Source organism: Jaculus jaculus, chromosome 1 (assembly GCF_020740685.1).
Source record: "Jaculus jaculus isolate mJacJac1 chromosome 1, mJacJac1.mat.Y.cur, whole genome shotgun sequence".
NCBI lineage: Eukaryota > Metazoa > Chordata > Mammalia > Rodentia > Dipodidae > Jaculus > Jaculus jaculus.
In genome coordinates, this window is record NC_059102.1 from 33,002,239 (window position 1) to 33,023,177 (window position 20,939).

Sequence of the window (20,939 nt, forward strand, 5' to 3'; positions counted from 1 at the left end):
AGAATGAAAGGAGGGCTGGAGAGATGGCTTAGTGTTTAAGGTACTTGCCTGCAAAGCCAAAGGACCCAGGTTCAATTCTCCAATACCCATGTAAACCTATTCTCTCTCTCTCTGCCTCTCTCTTTCAAAAAAATTAATAAATAGATAGAGTAAAAGGAAAGCATATTAAGTTAAGTCTAGTTTGACTGACATGGATGTTTTCTCCCTTCGTACTTCCCTTTATTTCACCCCCACCTACAGAATTGCCAAGGGCCTTATGCTTGCTAAACACATACTGTACCACTGAACTGCACCCTAAACCAATTATTTTTCTATTAGTGACTACCCTTAATTCCTCAGAGTCTTCATTTAACCTCCGAGGGCTTCTTCAGTTGTGCATCCTTTTTAGGGTGGATGGGAAAGGATTTGGTATTCCATGAATGGAAACCAGAAATGCCTGTAATCCTGCTGGTGGCCAGGCCACGTCTTTCTTGCTCCTCCCAGAATTTGCTCTTACACAACTGGGTTTCAGGACTTCAAATGCGTCCCATCTCTACACATGTTCTAGCTCTCCAATTTCCCTTTTCTTCCTTCAAACACAAACAAGTTTTCACTGTTACAGCCTTAAAGCAGTTTCACTGTCACACTTTTCAAGTAGTCTTCTGTTTGGGAAATAACTAGTCAGCCATATGTTGGAGGAGTTTCACACTTTTGCAGCTTGCTTTCTAAGTCTACCCCAAAGTAGCCAGGCATTTTGGTACACACTACCTCAAGAGCAGATGGGTGCCTCTTAGCTTGTGGGGGATCTACAGTGGCTAAATTCTCATCATGCTGCAATTTCCTGGAGTCAGACATTCGAAGCATGCCCTGTCCTAATTACCTGGAATGTCAGGGTCAAAGGCACACCTGATCAGTAATCCTGAAGTTGAATTTAGTTATTTTTGTTCAGACAGTATAAAGACAAGGAAGAAGAACACCAGAGTGGTTTTTTCTCTGCTTTAACAAATATGGTAAGTTCTACTTTTTGTTTTTCTTTCCTTCTCTTGCTGAGAAATACAGGAGGGCTTCAGGGATAGGCAAGTCTGGGCTTGTTCAAAAATGTTTGAGTAATGGTGTGGTGAGGGGTGAGGGGCTACTCAGAGGACATTAAATTTTTGTTTTTGGAACTGCGCTCCTTGTTTTTGGTTTTCAACATAAGGTCTTTCTCTCTACCCCAGGCTGACCTGGAATTCACTATGTAGTCTCAGGCTGGCCTCGAACTCACAGCAGTTCTTCTGCCTCTGCCTGCTGAGTGCTGGGATTAAAGGTGTGTGTCACCATGCCTGACCCTGATTTTTTTTTTTCTGATTAATTACTAAAGAATAAGTAGGGGCTGGGGGTGTGTCTCAGTGGTTAAAGGCATTTACTTGCAAAGCCTGCTGGCTTATGTTCAGTCCCCTAGCACCCATGTAAAGCCATGTGCAAAAAGTGTTTGCAACCATCTGGCATTTGTTTGCAGTGGCAAAAGACCTTAGCACACCCATACACACACACACACACACACACACGATTTTTTTTAAATGTTAACACACACACAAACAAGTACAGGCTTGGTGGCCACATGTAATCCCAGCAGTCAGGCGAAGGCAGGAGAATCATTTGAGATTAGCCAAAGATAGAAAAGTTACACATTAATCTATACTTTTGCTTACTGAAGAGTTGACCCTGTAGTCCCAGCTAGTGAGCAGCCTGAGAAGTATTCCTTGAACCCACATGTTCGTAACTATCTGGGCAATACAGCAAGACTCCCTGTCAAGAAAGAGTTGACCTCATTTGTATACTGACCCTGTAGAACATAGAAAGGTTAGGTACAAGTCCTTTCATAAGTCCTTGTTTGTGGTCTGCTGTGGGCACATGATCCCAGATAGATGGATTATGGGGTTAGAGGGTTGTAAGTAGATCTAAGCCTAGAGAGCTAAGTTTTAGAAGCTATTGTTGATTTGTAAGACTCCAGAGCAAGGTTTCTCAACTTTGAGATCATTGGCATTTTGGGCCACATAGTCTGAATGTTTTTTCTTCATCTTGAGATAGGAATTCTGTGCAGCCCATGCTGGCATCAAGTTTACAATTCTACCTCATGTTTCTGAGTGATTATATAATTTTTTTTTTTAACACAAAAAAGTGTGTGGTGTGAGATGTACATGCCCTGTGTAAATGTGTGCAGAAGCCAGAAGAGAGCATCAGATGCCTTCTGACATTAAAGGCATGTGCCTGGCCTTACTTGTACATCATTTATGTCCCTCAGAGTAGGCTAGTTTAGGGCCACAGTTCTAGTTCTTGCTACTGGAAACATTGGTCTTTTGTGCTTAAAAGCTTCACAGGCAGAGCACATTTCTTATCCTCCTTCACAAAATCTGCAATTCTCCTTTTTTTCCACAGGTGGGCAGCATGTTCATATCAGATGTCAATGAGAAGATCTCAGTACAGTAAGTGCCTAGCATGCTTGTGCTTTGCATGGGATCCCTTACTGGACATGAGAGTGGAAAATATAATCTCTTGCTAATCATTTATAGGCCAAAAGTTTGATGCTTCATCAAATGTTTCCTGGGTTTTAAGAAAAAAAATGTACTCTTAGAAATCTCTGATTTAATTTCATACGTATAAAGCCCCAAGAAATTTAAAAAAAAAAAAAAAACTATTCTGGGCTGGAGAGATGGCTTAGCTGGTAAGGCGCTTGCCTGCAAAGCCTCAGGACCCAGGTTCAATTCCCCACAACACATGTAACCATATGCACATGGTGGTACATGCATCTGGAGTTTGTTTACAGTGGCTAGAGGCCCTAATGTGCCCATTCTCATTCCTTCCCTCCCTCATAAATAAATAAATAATGATAATAAAAAAAAAACTATTCTAGCTATGTTTGGAGTTTTTATTTTTTTGAAGACAAGATCTTATCTATGTAGCCCTGGCTGGCCTGGAAGTTGTGTATATGTGACTGTCTTTGAACATGTGGGAATCCTCCTGCCTTTACTTATGTGCTGAGACTACAGGTATGGGCCGCCATATCCAGCTTTATCCCTGGATAATCTGAAAGTGGACCGGGTGTCTGAGCCATTTACAAATTTAACTTGGTTGGGGTAGGAACGTGAGTGGAGGGATAGTGAATAAAGTACTAAGGACTAGTCCTAGGGTTTAGGTTCCTTATCTATATGTTATTACATATGTCCAAAAGGGAAATAGTGAGGAATATTAAAAGCTCAGGGAATTGGCTGGGTGTGGTGGTGTACGCCTTTAATCCTAGCACTAGGGAGGCAGAGATAGGAGGATCACAGCCTGGGACTATGGAGTGAATTCTAGGATAGCCTGGGCTAGTGGGAGACCTTACCTCAAAAAAAAAAAAAAAAGCCCAAAAAACAAAAACCAAACACCAGTTCAGGACTGCTAATGCGGAGCTGCTGCGGAGTCTTACCTTGGTAGTTTATGATGCTTTAACACCTCACTTCCCAATTTGTTCTTTTTCTGTAGGACCAATGAAGCTATTCTTTTGGCACTTTATGAAGCTGTTCATTTAAATCGCAACTTCATCACAGTATTAGCTCAGGTAAGTTAAAACAATCCAATGCTGTTTTTCCTTAAACTTTTCTTACTTATTTAGTGATGGCGGGGATTAAACTCAGGGTCTTGTACTTACTAGGCAAGTGCTTTATCTCTGAGCTGTAGCCTCAGCCTTCTATCTGAATTTCATACTGATTGATTCCATTAAGTAGTCCAAGAGGCTGTAGCTGTATAAACTGCTTTGCATAGGTAAATGGTAGTAACAGAGCATTGCCTTTGTTATCTCTGCTTCATGCTATCGTCATATATATATCTGGTGCTGGAGTAGATCTAATGCCCTGCAACGTAAATGGCTTTGACTAATTTACCAATTCTTTCAACCTAGAAGAGTTGAGATTATTGTATTTGCATTTTTTTTTCCTCAGAAAATCTACTGGGATTTGTGCAGAGTTGTTTTTTTTTTTTTTTTAAAAATCAGGCTTTCTTGGCCAGTCATGGTGGTGCACAACTTTAATCACAGCTCTTGGGAGGCAGAGGTAGGAGGATTGCTGAGAGTTCAAGGCCATCCTGAGAATACAGAGTGAATTCTAGGTCTGCCAGAGCTACAGCGAGACTCTACCTCCAAAACAAACAAACAACAACAACAAAAAATCAAGGTTTCTCCTTTTCAAACCCCTGTGGAATTACTTACTTACAGCTGGAGATAAAGTAAGCAAAGTCACATACGTTGCTATCTTACCAACTCCAGAGAACAAAAGTACAAAAACATTCTAAGTATACTATAACTAGCTATTGATAGACAAATGGTTTCTAAGCATTGACAGTAGGAAGACATCAAGCTAGTGCTGGGTCACATGCGTAAGGAATATCTTCAGTAGTTGGCACAAGAGCATATTAAAATAGGCTGAGAACTGAAATTCATGAAAGCTGTCTTAAAAAATTGATAATGTATTTTTATCTTAAAGGAAGACTTTAAAATATGCATGTAGGTTTCTTTTAAAGGAAAGTTTGTACTTTTTTTTTTTCCTAAAAGGCCAGAAAGGTATGGAATGTACTGATTGAGTTTCAATAAAAAATTAAGGCTAGGCTGGAGGGATGGCTTAGTGGTTAAGGCATTTACCTGCAAAGCCCAAGGACCCAGGTTTGATTCCCCAGGACCCACATTAGCCAGATGCACACATCTGGAGTTCGTTTGCAGTGGCTGGTGGCCCTGGTGCGCCCATTCTCTTTCTCTTTTTGTCTCTCTCCCCCTCTTTCTCTGTTAAATAAATAAATAAATAAATAAATAAAAAATTTTTTTTTTAAAAAAGCAAGGCCATGCTTTAAGAGAAGTATGGGCCTGGATAGATGGTTCAGTGTATTTTTTTTTTTCTTAATGAGAGAGAGTGAGAGAGGGAGAATTTGTGCTCCAGAGCCTCAAGCCATTGCAGTTGAACACCAGACATGTGTGCTGCCTTGTACACATGTGTGACCTTGCATGCTTACCTCACCTGTGCAACTGCTTTATGTGAAACCTGAGAGTTGAGCTTGGGTCTTTAGGCTTCATGGGCAAGTACCTGAACTGCTAAGACATCTCTCCAGCCCAAATAAAAATATTTTTTAGGAAAGCAATATGGAAAATGGAGAGATGACTTAGTGGTTAAGGCACTTGCCTTGAAGTCTAAGGGCCTAGATTTGAGTCCCCAGAACCCATGTAAGCCAGATGCACATGGTAGTGCATGTATCTGGAGTTTGTTTGCAGTGGCTAGAGGTCCTGGCATACCCATTTTTCTCTCTCTTATCATAAATAAATAATACTTATATATATTTTCTCTCTCATAAATATGTATGTGTGTATATGTATGTATGTGTATATATAGTGTGTGTGTGTGTATACACATATACATATATGTATATATATAGGTTTTCTGAGATAGGGTCTCACTCTAGCTCAGGCTGACATGGAATCACTATGTAGTCTCTGGGTGGCCTTGAATTCACAATGCTCCTCCTACTTCTGCCTCCCGAATGCTGGGATTAAAGGTGTGTGCCACCACACCGGCTTTTTATTTTATTTTTTAATTTTTTGGCTTTTCCAGGTAGGGTTTCACTCTAGTCCAGGCTAACCTGGAATTCACTATGTAGTCTTAGGGTGGCTTCAAACTCACGGTGATCCTCCTATCTCTATCTCCTGAGTGCCAGGATTAAAGGCATGTGCCACCATGCCTGGCTGACTTTTTATTTTTTTAGAAAATCATTTTTATTTTTATACTTTGGTTTTACGAGGTAGAGTTTCACTGTAGCCCAGGCTGACTTGGAATTCACTATGTAGTCTTAGGGTGGCCTTGGACTCAAAGCGATCCTCCCTCCTCTGCCTTTCCTAGTGCTGGGATTAAAGGTGTATACCATCATGCCTGGGTAATAATAAAATATATATTTTTTAATTTTTTTGTTTTAGAGAGAGAAGGAGAGAGAGAGACAGAGAGACAGAGAGAGGGTTGGCAAACCAGGGCCTCAATCACTGCAGTCAAACTCCAGATGCTTGCACCATATGGTGAACATGTACAACCTTGTGCTTGCCTCATCTTTGTGCATCTGGTTTACGTGGGATCTGGAAAGTTGAACATGGATCTTTTTAAAAAAATTTTTTAGAAATTTTTATTTATTTATTTGAGAGCGACAGACAGAGAGAGAAAGAGGGGGAGAGAGAGAGATAATGAATTGCCAGGGTCTCCAGCCACTGCAAATGAACTCCAGATGCATGTGCCCCCCCCTTATGCATCTAGCTAATGTGTGTCCTGGGGAATCGAGCCTCAAACCAGGGTCCTTAGGCTTCACAGGCAAGTGCTTAACTGCTAAACCACCTCTCTAGCCCTCGAACATGGATCTTTAGGCTTCACAGGCCAGCACCTTAACCACTAAGCAATCTCTCCAGCCCAATAAAATATTTTTTAAAAAAACAGTATGGCCATGACCTCACAGTGCCTGACACTACCTACACAAGACCATCATAATAGGAGGAAAAGATCATGACATCAAAATAAGACTGGTTGAGATGGGGAGGGGATATGATGGAGAATGAAGTTTCAAAGGGGAAAGCGGGGGGAGGGAGGATATTATCATGGGATTTTTATTTTTTATTTTTTATTATTTGTTCTTTTGAGGTAGGGTCTCACTCTGGCCCAGGCTGACCTGGAATTCACTATGTAATCTCAGGATGGCCCCTAACTCACAGCGATCCTCCTACCTCTGCCTCCTGAGTGCTGGGATTAAAGGCATGTTGCCACCATGCCCACCTTCCATGGGATATTTTTTATAATCATGGAAGTTGTTAATAAAAAAAAAATTAAAAGGAAAAAAAGCAATATGGCTGGAGAGATTGCTTAGTGGTTAAGGCACTTGCCTACAAAACCTAACAACCTGGGTTCAGTTCCCCAGTGCCCATGTAAAGCTAGATGCACAAAGTGGCACATGTGTTTGGAGTTCGTTTGTAGTGGCTGGAGGCCCTGGTACACCCAATCCCTCTGTCTGTCTGTCTTTTCTCTATCTCTCTCTGCTTTCAAATAAGAAAATAATTAAAAAACAAACAAACAAACAAAAATAAGCCAGGTGTGGTGGTGCACGCCTTTAATCCCAGCACTTGGGAGGCAGAGGTAGAAGGATCACTGTGAGTTCAAGGCCACCCTGAGACTACATAGTGAATTCCAGGTCAGCCTGAGCTAGAGTGAGACCCTGACTTGAAAAACCAAAAAGAAGAAAAGAAAAGAAAAAAACCACCCAAAATAATAACTGGACATAGAAAACTATAGAATTATACAAAGGTAGTGTGCTGATGTAGGTGTGCTTTGGATACTTGCCAGTTTTCATAAAATAGCATAAGAAACTTTATTTACTTGTTCTCCCTCTATTCCTTGTCTGTTCATCAGATTTCATAATTTTTTTTTAAAATTTTTTGTTTATTTTTATTTATTTATTTGAGAGTGACAGAGAGAAAGAGGCAGATAGAGAGACAGAGAGAGAATGGGCGTGCCAGGGCCTCCAGCCACTGCAAACAAACTCCAGATGTGTGTACCCTCTTGTGTATCTGGCTAACGTGGGTCCTGGGGAATTGAGCCTCGAACTGGGGTCCTTAGGCTTCACAGGTAAGCGCTTAGCTGCTAAGCTATCTCTCCAGCCTGATTTCATAAGTTTTTAAAAGAAGATTTAAAACATACAGCTGGTAAAATGTTGAGCAAAAACAAAAGAGACTTAAAAAGAGAAAGAGAGCGCTACCGAGCTTCCTTTTCAGTAGCTCATGGGACAGAGCTAGCTGAGGAAGGCCAAGGATCGTGGAGTTACCTGTTGTGGTTTGTACTAGGTGTTCCTTTGACTCATTGTTGACATACCCCTTGTTATGCTCTTTTTCTTTAAAATTTTTTGTTTTTATTTATTTATTTGAGAGAGAGAGAGAGAGAGAGAAAGAGAGAGAGAGAGGGAGGGAGGGAGGGAGGGGATGAGGCAGATAGAGAATGGGTGTACTAGGGCCTCCAGCTACTGCATATGAATTCCAGATGCATGCATACACCACCTTGTGCATCTGGCTTATATGGGTCCTGGGGAATTGAGCCTGGGTCCTTTGGTTTTCTAGGCAAGTGCCTTAACTAGTAAGCCGTCTCTCCAGCCGTCTTTTTTGAGGCAGGGTCTCACTCTAGCTCAGGCTGACCTCGAATTCACTATATATTCTCAGGGTGGTCTTGAACTCCTATCTCTGCCTTCTGAATGCTGGGATTAAAGGTGTGTGCTATCACACCTGGCTTTTTTTCTTTGTTTGTTTAAGCCCTCTTTTTAATTAATGATTTATTTTATTTTTATTTACTTGTTTATTTGACAGGGAAGGAGAGAGAGAGAATGAGTGTGCTAAGGCCTCCAGCCACTGAACATGAACTCCAGATTCATGCGCCCCTTTGTGTATCTGGCTAACGTGGATCCTGGGGAATTGAACCTGGGTTCTTTGGCTTTGTAGACAAATGCCTTAACCACTAAGCCATCCCTCCAGCCCTATTCTTGATTTATTTATTTGCAAGAGAAGAGAGACAGAGAGGGAAAGAATGGGCATGCCAGGGCCTCCAGCTGCTACAAATAAATATCAGATTCATGTGCTACTTTGTGTATCTGGCTTTATGTGGGTACTGGGGAATTGAACCTGGGTCAGTAGGCTTTGCAGACAAGCATCTTCACCACTGAGCCATCTCTCCTCTCTCTTGTTTGTTGTAGAACAGGAAGGCTGCCCCCATTGTAACTGTTTTCCTGGTTTCTAGTATCCCCTTGCCCTCCCTACATCTAGTAGTGGATTATGTGTTCATTTGAACATCGATAGGTGTGTTTCATGAGACATAAGAGTAGTCCCTTTCCAAGTCTAGATAGAACTGGTAGTGCCCACCTTCATAGAGAATCATCTGAATAATTTATTTAACCAGTTTGTATATTTGTATGGATTTGTAGAAAGTCTTATTGTAATGGTCCATGATTGCTCAGTGAAAACTAGCTCACAGAGCTTCTTAGTAGAAGTGTAGCAAGCAGGCAACCATGGGAACTAAGGGAGTCTGTCTTCAGTGAGCTTTCAGTCTACTTCCGAGGCCAGGAAAGCTAGGGGAGGGTATTCAGCACAGGAGTGAGAGCTGGAGTTTTGTTTTTCTCACCCATCTATGTCCTTTTTCAGAGTCATCCGGAAATGGGGCTGGTGACAACCCCTGTCAGTCCTACTCCAACAACCCCAGTCACACCACTTGGAACCACTCCACCCTCTTCTGATGGTAAGCCCACCACCTCTTTTGTATTATTGACTAACATGTGATGTTATCTTAGATCTTTCAGGGTAAGCATTGTTGTGCTGAGTAAAGAGCACATTTGTTAATCTTAAGATTAATTAAGAAGTTGTCTATGTAGGTCTTCAGTGGTGCATGCCTATATCCCAACTACTTGGAGGCTGAGTCAGGAGGATCACATGTTGAAGGTTTTTTAGAACTACAGAGCGAGTCTGAGAACAGCGTGGGTAACTTAGTGAGGCCCTATATCAAAACAAAATTTGCCAGGCGTGGTGGCGCACACCTTTAATCCCAGTACTCAGGAGGCAGAGGTAGGAGAAACGTCATGAGTTTGAAGTCACCCTGAGACTACATAGTGAATTTCAGGTCAGTCCCGGGTAGAGTGAGACCCTACCTCAAAAAAACAAACAAACAAAAGCCAGGTATGGTGGCACACACCTTTAATCCCAGCACTTGGGAGGCAGAGGTAGGGGATAACTGTGAGTTTGAGGCTGCTCTAAGACTACATAATGAATTCCAGGACAGCTGAGCCTAGGACTGTAGAGTGAATTCCAGGTCAGCCTGAGCTAGAGTGAGACCCTACTTCAGGTTTGGGGGGCGGGGGGAGAGAAAAAGAAAAAGAAAGGGAGACTGGAGAGATGGTTTCATGGTAAAATGGCTTGCCTACAAAACCAGAGGAACCAGGTTTGATTCTCCAGGACCCATGTAAGCCAGGTGCACAAAGTGGTGCATGCGTCTGGAGTTTATTAGCAGAGGCTGGAAGTCCTGGTGCGCCCATTCTCCCTCCCTCCTTCCCTCCCTCCCTCCCTCCCTCTCTCCCTCCCTCCCTCTCTCTCTCCTCCTGTTTCTGTCTCTCAAATAAAATAAGTAAAACTTAAAAAACAAAAAAAAAGCAAGAAAGGGCTGTATTGTAGATAGCCTTACATTGCTGGGATGAACCTCCAGACCAGAAATAGTTATGGGAAGAAAAGAATTTATTTGAAGCTTACCGATCCAGGAGAAGTTCCATAATGGTGGAAAAAGTTGTCCCCCTTTCACAGGCCGTTGAAAAAGTACCACCAGTGTACTGCAAGCAAGCATACTCTAGGAACCCCAGCAGAGCTCAGGCCCTCTGCATATGTTTAGTCTGGAATTCAGATCCACACCCAGTAACAGACACCTTAGGGCTGGACCCTGGGATCTGCCTAGTGACACATCCTCCAGCCAGGCAGCTGGAAATCCAAGAAGCTTTTAATAAAACTCTTGAGTCTACTGGGGGCCATCCATCCAAATTACCACAGGCTGGGATTACAATTCAGTAGTAGAGTGCTTGCCTAACATTCCTGGGTCCCGAGATGCAATTTCCCAAGAAAGAAAAGGGAGAGGAGATGGAGGAAAGGGAGACACCAAATGTACAGAGTGGTGCATGCATCTGGAGCTTGTTTGCAAGTGGCTGGAGACCCTGACGTCCATTCTCTCTCTTTCATCTCTCTGCCTTCCAATAAATGAATAATTTTTTTTTTTTTTCAAGAACTACATTAGCTGGATGTGGTGGCACATGCCTTTAATCCCAGCACTCAGGAGGCAGAGGTAGGAGGATCACCATGAGTTTGAGGCCACCTTGAGACTACAGAGGGAATTTTAGGTCCGCCAGGGCTAGAGTGAGACCCTATGTTGAAAAACCAAAAACAAACAAACAAACAAAAAAGAACTACCTTATTAGCACTTGAGGTTACACCTCAAATAACCTCATTTTGTGTAAACAAGAAATCCGGGGCTAGGGAGATGTTTTAGCAGTTAAGGCACTTGCTTGCAAAGCCAAAGGATGCAGGTTCAATTCTCCAGGATCTATGTAAGCCAGATGCACAAGGGGATGCATGTGTCTGGAGTTCGTTTGCAGTGGGTGGATGCCCTGGCTCTCCCATTCTCTCTCCTTCTTCCTCTCCCTCTCTCTCTCCCAAATAAGTAAATAAAAATAAAAACAATTTAAGAAATCCAACTTTGATCTTTTCTTTGTATCTTTTGTCTATATGTGAAATGGCCTTGTTTGTTTCTTTCATTATTATTATTTAAAAAAATATTTAATTAATTTATTTGACAGAGAGAAAGAGGCAGGGAGAAAGAGAAAGAGAGAGAGAGACAGGGAGAATGAACAAGCAAGAGCCTCTAGCCACTGCAGATGAACTCCAGACACATGTACCACCTTGTGTATCTAGCCTTACATGGGTACTGGGGAATTGAATTTGGTTCCTTTGGCTTTGATGACAAGCACCTTAACACTCTCCAGCCTTCAGTATTAATATTATTATTATTGTCTTAAACTTTTTAAAATTTATTTTATTTACTTGAGAGAGAAAGAGGCAGATAGATAGAGAGTGAATGGGCATGCCAGGGCCTTCAGCCACTGCAAATGAACTCCAGAAGCATGTGCAACCTTGTGCATCTGGCTTACGTGGGTTCTGGGGAATTGAATCTGGACTCTTAGGCTTTATAGGCAAGCACCTTAACAGCTAAGCCATGTCTCCAGCCCTATTATTATTTTTTCTATGAGAGAGCGATGCGGTTGGGGGGGGGAGGGATTTGGCACACCAGGGCCTTCAGCCACTGCAATCAAACTGCACACGTGCCGGGTGTGGTGGTGCACACTTTTAATCCCAGCACTCGGGAGGCAGAGATAGGAGGATCACCATGAGTTCAAGACCACCCCGAGACTACATAGTGAATCCCCAGGTCAGCCTGACCTAGAGTGAAGTTTTACCTCGAAAAACCAACAAAACAAAACACAACACAAAACACGTGTGCATCACCTTGTGCGTCTGGTTTAGGTGGGAATTTGAGCAGTCTAACGGGGTCCTTAGGCTTTGTAGACAAGCACCTTAACCACTGTGCCATCTCTCCAGCCCTCATTTTTTCTTTCCCTAGTGAAATGGTGGGTAAGTGCTCTTCCACTGAACTCCAGCCCCTAACCTTTTTTAAATTAAATTAATTTATTTGCAAGCAGCGAGAGAGAGAGGGAAGAGAGACAGACAGATAATGAGTGTGCCAGGGCCTCCAGTCACTGCAAACAAACTCCAGATGCATGTGCCCCTTATGCATCTGGCTTACGTGGGTCCTGGAGAATCAAACCTGGGTCCTTTGGCTTCACAGTCAAGCACCTTAACTGTTAAGCCATTTCTCCAGCCCCCCAGCCCCTAATTTTTTATATGACATTTGTGTGGCACTAGCATGTTAAAGTAGTATAAGTAGTCCACAAGTATGGCAAGGAGGTGTGGTTGATACTCACATCTACAACAGTAAATGGGATTGATTTAGAATTGAAAGCTAAATTTCAAAATATCTTTAAAAAATATTTTATTTTTTATTTATTAGAGACAGAGAGAGGGAGAGAGAGGAGCGTGAGAGAATGGGTGTGCCAGGGCTTGTAGCCACTGCAAATGAACTCCAGATGCATGTCAGATGCATGTACCACCTTGTGCATCTGGTTTACATGGGATCTGGAGAATCAAATCTGGGTCCTTAGACTTTGTAAGCAAACACCTTAACCACTAAGCCATCATTCCAGCCCCACAAAATATCTTTTTTGTTTGTTTATTATGGAGGCTGGGTATCAGTTAATCCAGGCTGACCTGGAACTCACTCTGTAGCCCCACGCTGACCTTGAACTTAGAACTCCAGGTGATCCTCCTGCCTCAGCATGTACTCAGCATGTACACTGCCACCACACTGAGCTCCAAAATATCTTAATGAGAGGAAGCCTGTAGTGAGGATTGCCTACTTATCTGTTTATTCAAGTCCCTGAATAAGCCAATAGAAATACTGTACTTTCTCTTTAAGGATGAAGCCTTCCTAGTTACCATGGATATCAAAAGCCATATATATGTATGTGAGTGTGTATGTGTGTATATATATCTCAGTCCATGTGATGTTGCAGTGTGGATGCTTCAGGGAACTGCCTTTCAAAGTGTTCATTGTGAACACTTCCACCCACACACTGAATTATGCAATGGTAGGATTTGTGCTTACCTACAACCAGTGAGCTTTTATTTTTTTCTAGTTGGAAGATCAAGTCAACCCACTTTCAACTGACTGTCTCTTTTTGAAAGCTGCTGGGAAGAATTATAAAGCCAAAGATCAAGGAATGATACTTCTTTATGAAGATTTTGATTTCTGAGGGATTTTATTCTGTCTTTGTTTTTCCCCTTCTCCTGACTTCTTTCTATAGGGGTCCTAAGTATTATAGCCTTATTTTTAATTTTTGGTTTGTTTTTAATTATAGTGCTGCTCAGTAGCCCAGTTATATTTAAAGGTATGTCACTGGAGCTATTATTTTTAAAAGCCAGCAGCTAGCTGTAACATTTGTTCTCAGCTCAGGCTTGACATTTGACAACTCCGCCTTGGAATGAGAGGACTTTCTGGTAAACTAAAAATACACATTCTTCTATATTTTTACATATTATGTAAGATAGTTTTCTAGTTATTGCTATGGGTGAGTAGGGAGAAAAGTTCCACTTACCAGTTAGATGCTTCTTTGTATTGGACAAAGGAAAGATTGTGGACTCTGAGCTTAAAAATGGCTATAGTTTGAAATTACAGTCTCAGGACATTAACTCATAACATGAATTTAGGCCTTTTAATATTTCTTTTTTTCTTTTATTATTTATTTATGTTATTTTATTTTTTTGTTTTTTCAAAATAGGGTCTTGCTCTAGCTCAGGCTGGTTTAGATCTCACTATATAGTCTTAGGCTGGCCTTGAACTCACAGCATTCTTCCTACCTTGCCTTCCTGAGTGCTTGGGAGTAAAGGTATATGCCACCATCCCTGGATCTTTTTGAGACAGGATCTCAATTCAGCCTGGAAATTTTTAAAGATATATTTTATTTATTTATTTATTAGAGAGAGAGATAAAGAGGGAGAGACTGAGAGAGAGAGAGAGAGAGAGAGAGAGAGAGAGGGAATGGGCATGCCAGGGCCTCTAGCCATTGCAGTCGAACTCCAGATGCATGTGCTACCTTGTGCATCTGGCTTATGTGAGTATTAGGGAATCGAGCCTTGAACCGGGATCCTTAAGCTTCACAGGCAGGCGCTTCACTGCTAAACCATCTCTCCAGCCCCTTGTTTTTTTGAGGTAGAGTCGCCCTGTAGCCCAGGCTGACCTTGAATTCACTACGTAGTCTAAGGCTGGCTTTGAACTCATGATGATCCTTGTACCAGTTCCTTTCAAATGCTAGGGATTAAAGGCATGTACCACCATGCTCGGCCACTTGGAGATCTTTTAGTATTTCAACATAAAAAATACATTTGTCTTCTATTAGATTTGAGGGCCAAACTTTGGAAAAACAACCAGGTGTTAAGCATGCAAATTCTTCTCATAAGGTTTTTGTTGTGCTTACTGTGTATTCTGGATTATAATATACAGTTATTTCCCATTATTAACAACTGTCCTCGGCATGCACTGTAATAACTCCAGAGGGATCTGTTATGGTTATGAATACACATTACTACTAATATCGCAAATACAGCTGAGTGTTCGTGGCTAAAAATGCAGCAGAAAGCTCATCTGGGCCATCACAAGGCTTCTTTTGTTTATATATTATGCCTTAGACAATGTTAAAGCACTTAATAAGATGACTAATTCTAATTTAAAGTCTTTGAATTTGGGGAATTCTAAGTTAAAACTGTTGTGGTTAGCTTGGTTTTGTTCTTCCTTGTTCAACTGGGATCATAGCTCAGAGAGTAGGACAGGGATTTCTCTTGAAAAGAGAAACTGGATATACAAAACTCCATCTCTGTGTTGTCTCAGTCAGGAATGTACACCTCTTTTCAGTGGAAATTAAAGTAGAGAACTTGGGTGTACTTTCTGTCTTAACTTTTGCACCCTTCATCTGGGGTACTTCTAGTCTAAAGATTTATTCTCAAATTTGAGTGAAATTTCCTTATTAGGAAGGAATCTTCATTTATTTTAAGCAAGAGATTCATCAAATTCAAAGGAAACTTTAGGTAGAAATCACAGTGCCTGTAAGAAGGGTCCTGAAGTCTTTGTATTACTTGGGGCTGGAAATGGAAGCAACATTTCCCTCATAGGATGTTAGGAGGAAAGCTCTGTTCTAGAGACTGGATCCTGGATGGGAATGAAGAGTTGATGGGTTAATGTGGAGGAGTATGAGTGGGAAGGGCTCTAGAGGCCTACGAAGAGTAGGTAAAAGTTTTATGGTAAGTACTTGGTCCTCCCTCTGTTGTGGGAAAAGCTTATTTAGTCATTTTCTTGCCTGCTGGCAAATTGGCTATGTGGGTAGAAGTGTTAGGTTGAACATGTTATGAACTAAGTGCATTTTATCTGTTCTATTCCAGTTATAAGTTCTGTGGAACTCCCACTGGATGCAGATGTACAGACCAGTAATCTGCTGATAACCTTCTTAAAGTATAGCTCAATTGTCATGCAGGACACTAAAGGTAAGGCATGGTGCTATCTTGGGAAGTGTGGTAGACAGCTGGATTTGTAGAGCAGTGATAGTATTTTGTGGCTTTTACACATGAGCTGTGGGGGCCTCCTGTGCAGGGTAAAGATCCTGGTTTCTAGAAAGCAGTGGTTTCTCACTGCTAGGTGGCAATTAGATGGTATTGGGAGAATCCGAAGCTGAAGAGGAGTAGTCAACTGGGTGTGGTGTTGCCTAGCACTTGGGAGGTAGAGGCAGGAAGACTGTTCAAGGTCATTCTTGGGTGCATAGATAGTTTGAGGTCAGCCTGGGCTACATGAGACTCTGTCTTAAAAGACCAAAAACAAGCTGGGCGTGGTGGCACACGCTTTTAATCCCAGCACTTGGGAGGCAGAGGTAGGAGGATCACCGTGAGTTCGAGGCCACCCTGAGACTACATAGTGAATTCCAGGTCAGCCTGGGCTAGAGTGAGACCCTACCTCAAAAAACCAAAAAAAAAAAAAAAAAAAAAAAAGACCAAAAAAAAAAAAGCAAAGGAAAATTGGTCTCTATCGACACTTATTCTTAGCAAGCCTAGGTGACTCTGTGTGGGAAGTTGGGGGAATTAGGGTCCTTCAGGGAGTTCCTTTTTGAGGACCTGAACTGAAACAGCAAGGGCTTGTGCTGAGACTTAGAAGACCTTTGTACAGAGTACAGTATGAAGAGGCAAGACTCAGAGGGAATGTGTTTCTTAACACTTGAAATAGGAATATCATCACTCATCCTAGAAATACAGAGTAGAAGTATTAGAGAATTCAGTGTTGTTTTTTTCTTTCTTTCTTTTTTTTTTTTTTTTTTTAGAATTTTAAAGAATATTTTTATATGAGAGAGAGAGAGGGAGAGAGAAAGTGAATGGATGAATGAATATGGGTGTACCAGATCCTCTAGCCACTGCAAAGGAGGTTCAGATGCATGTGTCACCATGTGCACGTGGCTTACATGGGTTATGGGGAATTGAACCTAGGTCCTTAGGGTTTGCAGGCAAGCATGTTAACTGCTAAGCCATCTCTCGAGTCCTTTATTTATTTATTCTTTGGTTTTTTGAGGTAGGGTCTCACACAATCCCAGGATGACCTGGAATTCACTATGTAGTCTCAGGCTGGCCTTAAATTCACAGTGATCCTCCTACCTCTGCCTCCCAAGTGCTGGGATTAAAGGCAAGTGCCACCATGCCCAACCTCTCCAGCCCTTTTTATTTTGTTTATTTGTTTGTGTGTGTGTACCTATCACAGCTTGCATGTGGAGATCAGAGGACAATCTAAGGTGTCCTCCACCTTCCACCTTCTTCAAGTCAGGGTCTCTCTGTGTTTTTATTTTTTGTTTTTGTGTGTGTGTGCGTGTATGGGTGCCAGGGTCTCTTGCTACTGCCCATGAGTGCCCGGCCCTTGCCTTCTTAGGCTACTTCCAGTTCTAGTAATTCTTCATTTCCTATGCCAACATTTCAGCTCTCCTATTTCTGTCAGTATCCTCTCTCCAAATGCACCTCAACCCAGCCTTTCTCACCTTTCAGCTCTACTCTATGCCAGGAACCTTTTCATTTGGCAAATAAAAGCCATTTATTTATTTATTTTAATTTTAATTTTTTGTTTTTTCCAGGTAGGGTTTCACTCTAGCCCAGGTTGACCTGAAATTCACTATGTAGTCTCAGGGTGGCCTCGAACTCGCAGTTAATCCTCCTACCTCTGCCTACTGAGTGCTGAGATTAAGGTGTATGCTGCCATGCCTGGCTTAAAAGCCTTTTAAAGTATAATAAATGTCAAAGGGAACCTTAAGCCACTTTACAGAGTAACTAACTCTTCACAGAAAGTAAGAACCAGGAGTGGTTGTTCACATCTGTTGTCCCAGAACTTGGGAGGCTGAGGTAGGAGGATCACTGTTGAGTTAGAAGTCAACCTGGGCAATGGAGTGAGTTTCATTCAGGTCAGCCTGGGCTGACATAGTAAGACCTACTTCAAAAAAAAAAAAAAAAAAAAATTCCATCACAATAGTTTTGCTTCAACAGTGGCACTGGCTTTTTGAAAATATGGGAATCTGAAGTCTGTTCATAGACTATAATATAAGAATTCAAGTGGATGTGGCAGTGTACTTAGGAGGCAAAAGTAGAAGGATCTGGAGTTCAAGGCCAGCTTCCACTACACAGTAAGTATAAGGCCAGCCTAGAGATTTCAGCCTTGCAAACTTAGACTGTTTTTCTTCTCTTGTGTTTTGTAAGATTGCTTTTTCAAGGGCAAGAACTATACTCCAGGTTTCACTAGATATAAATATTCTGTGTCACAAACTCCTAATGTAGAGCCATCCATTGGAAACTACTGAATTTCTAGAATTTGGCAAGTGAGATTTGGCAGGCAAGGCTAACAAGACTCTTGTGTATCTGAGTTTCCTGAGGCTATTGCTTCTTTATGGAAATGGGTAAATTCTTCCCTTCTCAAAATATTATAGCAACCATAGAAAAAGAAATTGGCCAGGTGTGGTGGCTCATGCCTTTAATCCCAGCACTCAGGAGGCAGAGGTAGGAGGATTCGAGGCTAGCCTGAGATTACATAGTGAATTCCAGGTCAGCTTGAGCTAGAGTGAGACCTTACTTTGAAAAAACAAACACACAAACAAAAAGTATGAATATGGCTCAGAAAAATGAACTCTTAGCTTGTCTTGTTAAAGCAGTGACTTGAGGCCACCATGTCTGGCTTAGAAATCATTTTTAGAGGCCAGGCATGGTCATGTATGCCTTTAATCCCAGCATTTGGGAGGTAGTGTTAGAAGAGTCACTGTGAGTTTGAGGCCACCTTGAGTCTACTTAGTGAATTCTAGGTCAGACTGGACTAGATTGAGACCCTACTTCAAACAACCAAAAAAAATGAAAAAAGTATCATTTTCAGCTTTAATGATTATATAAGCTTTTTGTCCTGGTCACTTCCCTGTCCATAGAATAAAAGCCAAAATTAAGAGCAAATTAGTAGCAGTATGAGTGGTAGTCTCAGTGTTCATTGCTAGGTATGAAAAATTTCAGAAATAGTTATTTCTTAAAAAAAATATTTATTTATTTATTTATAAGCAGAGACAGAGAAAGAGAAAGAGAGAGAGGGAGGAGAGAGAGAATGAACATTCCAGAGCCTCCAGCCACTGCAAATGAACTTTAGATGCATGTACTACCTTGTGCATCTGGCCTATGTGAGTCCTGGGGAATGGACCAGGGTCCTTAGGCTTTGCAGGCAAACGCCTTAACTGCTAAGCCAACTTTCCAGCCCCCAAATGGTTCTTATGTGGCTTGTTGACCCAGCTTCCTGTTTGTCACAGTCCTTGACTTACTGTCTCATGCCCTGGCTAATATGATCTTATTACCATCATCATCAGAATTAAAAAAAAATGTGGCCCAGGCATGGTGGCCCACACCTTTAATCCCAGTGCTCAGGAGGCTGAAGTAGGATGATTGCTATGAGTTTGAGGCTAGCCTGAGACTATATAGTGACTTCCAGGTCAGCCTGGGCTAGAGAAAGACCCTGCCTCATAAAAAGGGGGAGTTTGCTTGAGAGACGTTAGGTTTAGGTTTAGGAGGTGGGGTTCCTAAACTTATGAATTCAAGGCTAGTCTGAGCCCTCAAAAGCATAGACTTATAGTTGTTTCATTGAAGTATTTTCTCTTTTGGGTATTTTCAAGGTAGAGTCTCACTCTAGTCCAGGCTGACCTGGAATTCACTATGTAGTCTCAGGGTGGCCTCAAACTCATGGTGATCCTCCTACCTCTGCCTCCAGAGTGCTAGGATTAAAGGTGTGGGTCACCATGCCCGGCTGAAGTCTTAACAGTTATGATTTATGGGTATTATGGTTTAAATGTGGTTTTGTTAGGTGTGTCTATGTATGTATGTTATGCTTTTTAAATTATCTGCATTAAAATATTCCCATTGGGTTGGGTATGGTGGCACATGCCTTTAATCCCAGCATTCAGGAGGCTGAGATAGGAGGGTCACTGTGAATTATGGCCAACCTGAGTACATAGTAAATTACAGGTCAACCTGGGCCATACCTTGAAAAAACAAAACAAAAAAAGAAAATAAAAGAAATGGATATAAAATATTCCTATTGGGGGGCTGGAGAGATGGCTCAGCAGTTAAGCGCTTGCCTGTGAAGCCTAAGGACCCCGGTCCGAGGCTCGGTTCCCCAGGTCCCACGTTAGCCAGATGCACAAGGGGGTGCACGCATCTGGGTTCGTTTGCAGTGGCTGGAGGCCCTGGCACTCCCATTCTCTCTCCTTCTCTCTCTTTCTGCCTCTTTCTAAATAAAAATTTAAACAAAACAGAAATGTAACTGACTATTTAGGCTAACCTGGAAGCCAAAAGCATGTCCTATGGGTATTACATGACTCTCAGGCAGATGTTTAATAGACTAGCAGGATAAAGAGAGAATCATATGTGGGAATTCTTTTGCCTAAGAGGAAGCAAGAATCACTCCAAGTAGTTCTTTGATTTTCATTCATGAATTCTATGGGGATGTGTGAATGCTCCTTTTGGGATATGCATCTTTATTCTCTATTGATATATGTTTTTAAAATCCATTTTATTTATTTGAGGAAGGGAGAGAGAAAAAGAAACAGGATAGAAATAGAGATAGAATGGGCGCGCCAGGGCCTCTAGCCACTGCAAACGAACTCCAGATGCATATGCCACCTTGTGCATCTGGCTTACATGGGTCCTGGTGGGGAATTGAAGCTGGGTCCTTAGGCTTTACAGGCAAGCATCTGAATCACTGAGCCATCCTTCTAGCCCCCATACATGGTTTTGATTATGTGTAGAGAAGAATTTATTCTTTTTCAAAATTTTACAGATGAACACAGGCTACATAGTGGCAAGCTCTGTCTGATCATCCTTACGTGCATTGCCGAGGTGAGTCTTACCAGCCTTTGTCATTAGTTAACATCTTCTAGAAGTGCTTTTTTCCTGCCCACTTCTTCCTGTATTGTCTTTGGAGTACTAAACCTTGTGAGAGAGCATCTCTCCTTTTTGTACTGTCTCTCTTTTCTCTGTAATGGAAGTTTAGGCAGCAGTGGCTTTGTTGTCTTCACCACTATGTTCTCGTTATCTGGCATAGAGTATAGGCCCAACCAGAATGTGTTAAGATGAATTAATAACTAGGAAGGGCTAGGGTAATGTAGCCCAGTTGGTAGACTGCCTGTCTAACATTTGAGAAACCCTGGGT

At 41.9% G+C, this 20,939-nt stretch overlaps 1 protein-coding gene across 3 annotated transcripts in view; it reads left to right on the forward strand.

The window, feature by feature from the left end:
• The window catches only part of Armh3 (armadillo like helical domain containing 3), a 260,564-nt gene that overhangs the window by 72,091 nt on the left and 167,534 nt on the right, over positions 1-20,939 (forward strand). For all 3 annotated transcript variants that reach the window (XM_045136186.1, XM_045136180.1, XM_045136191.1), the window contains 6 exons: positions 929-989; positions 2,398-2,444; positions 3,484-3,559; positions 9,191-9,284; positions 15,626-15,727; positions 20,568-20,626. In XM_045136186.1, the coding sequence (XP_044992121.1) occupies positions 929-989; positions 2,398-2,444; positions 3,484-3,559; positions 9,191-9,284; positions 15,626-15,727; positions 20,568-20,626 (439 nt within the window). The remainder of the gene's footprint in view (positions 1-928; positions 990-2,397; positions 2,445-3,483; positions 3,560-9,190; positions 9,285-15,625; positions 15,728-20,567; positions 20,627-20,939) is intronic.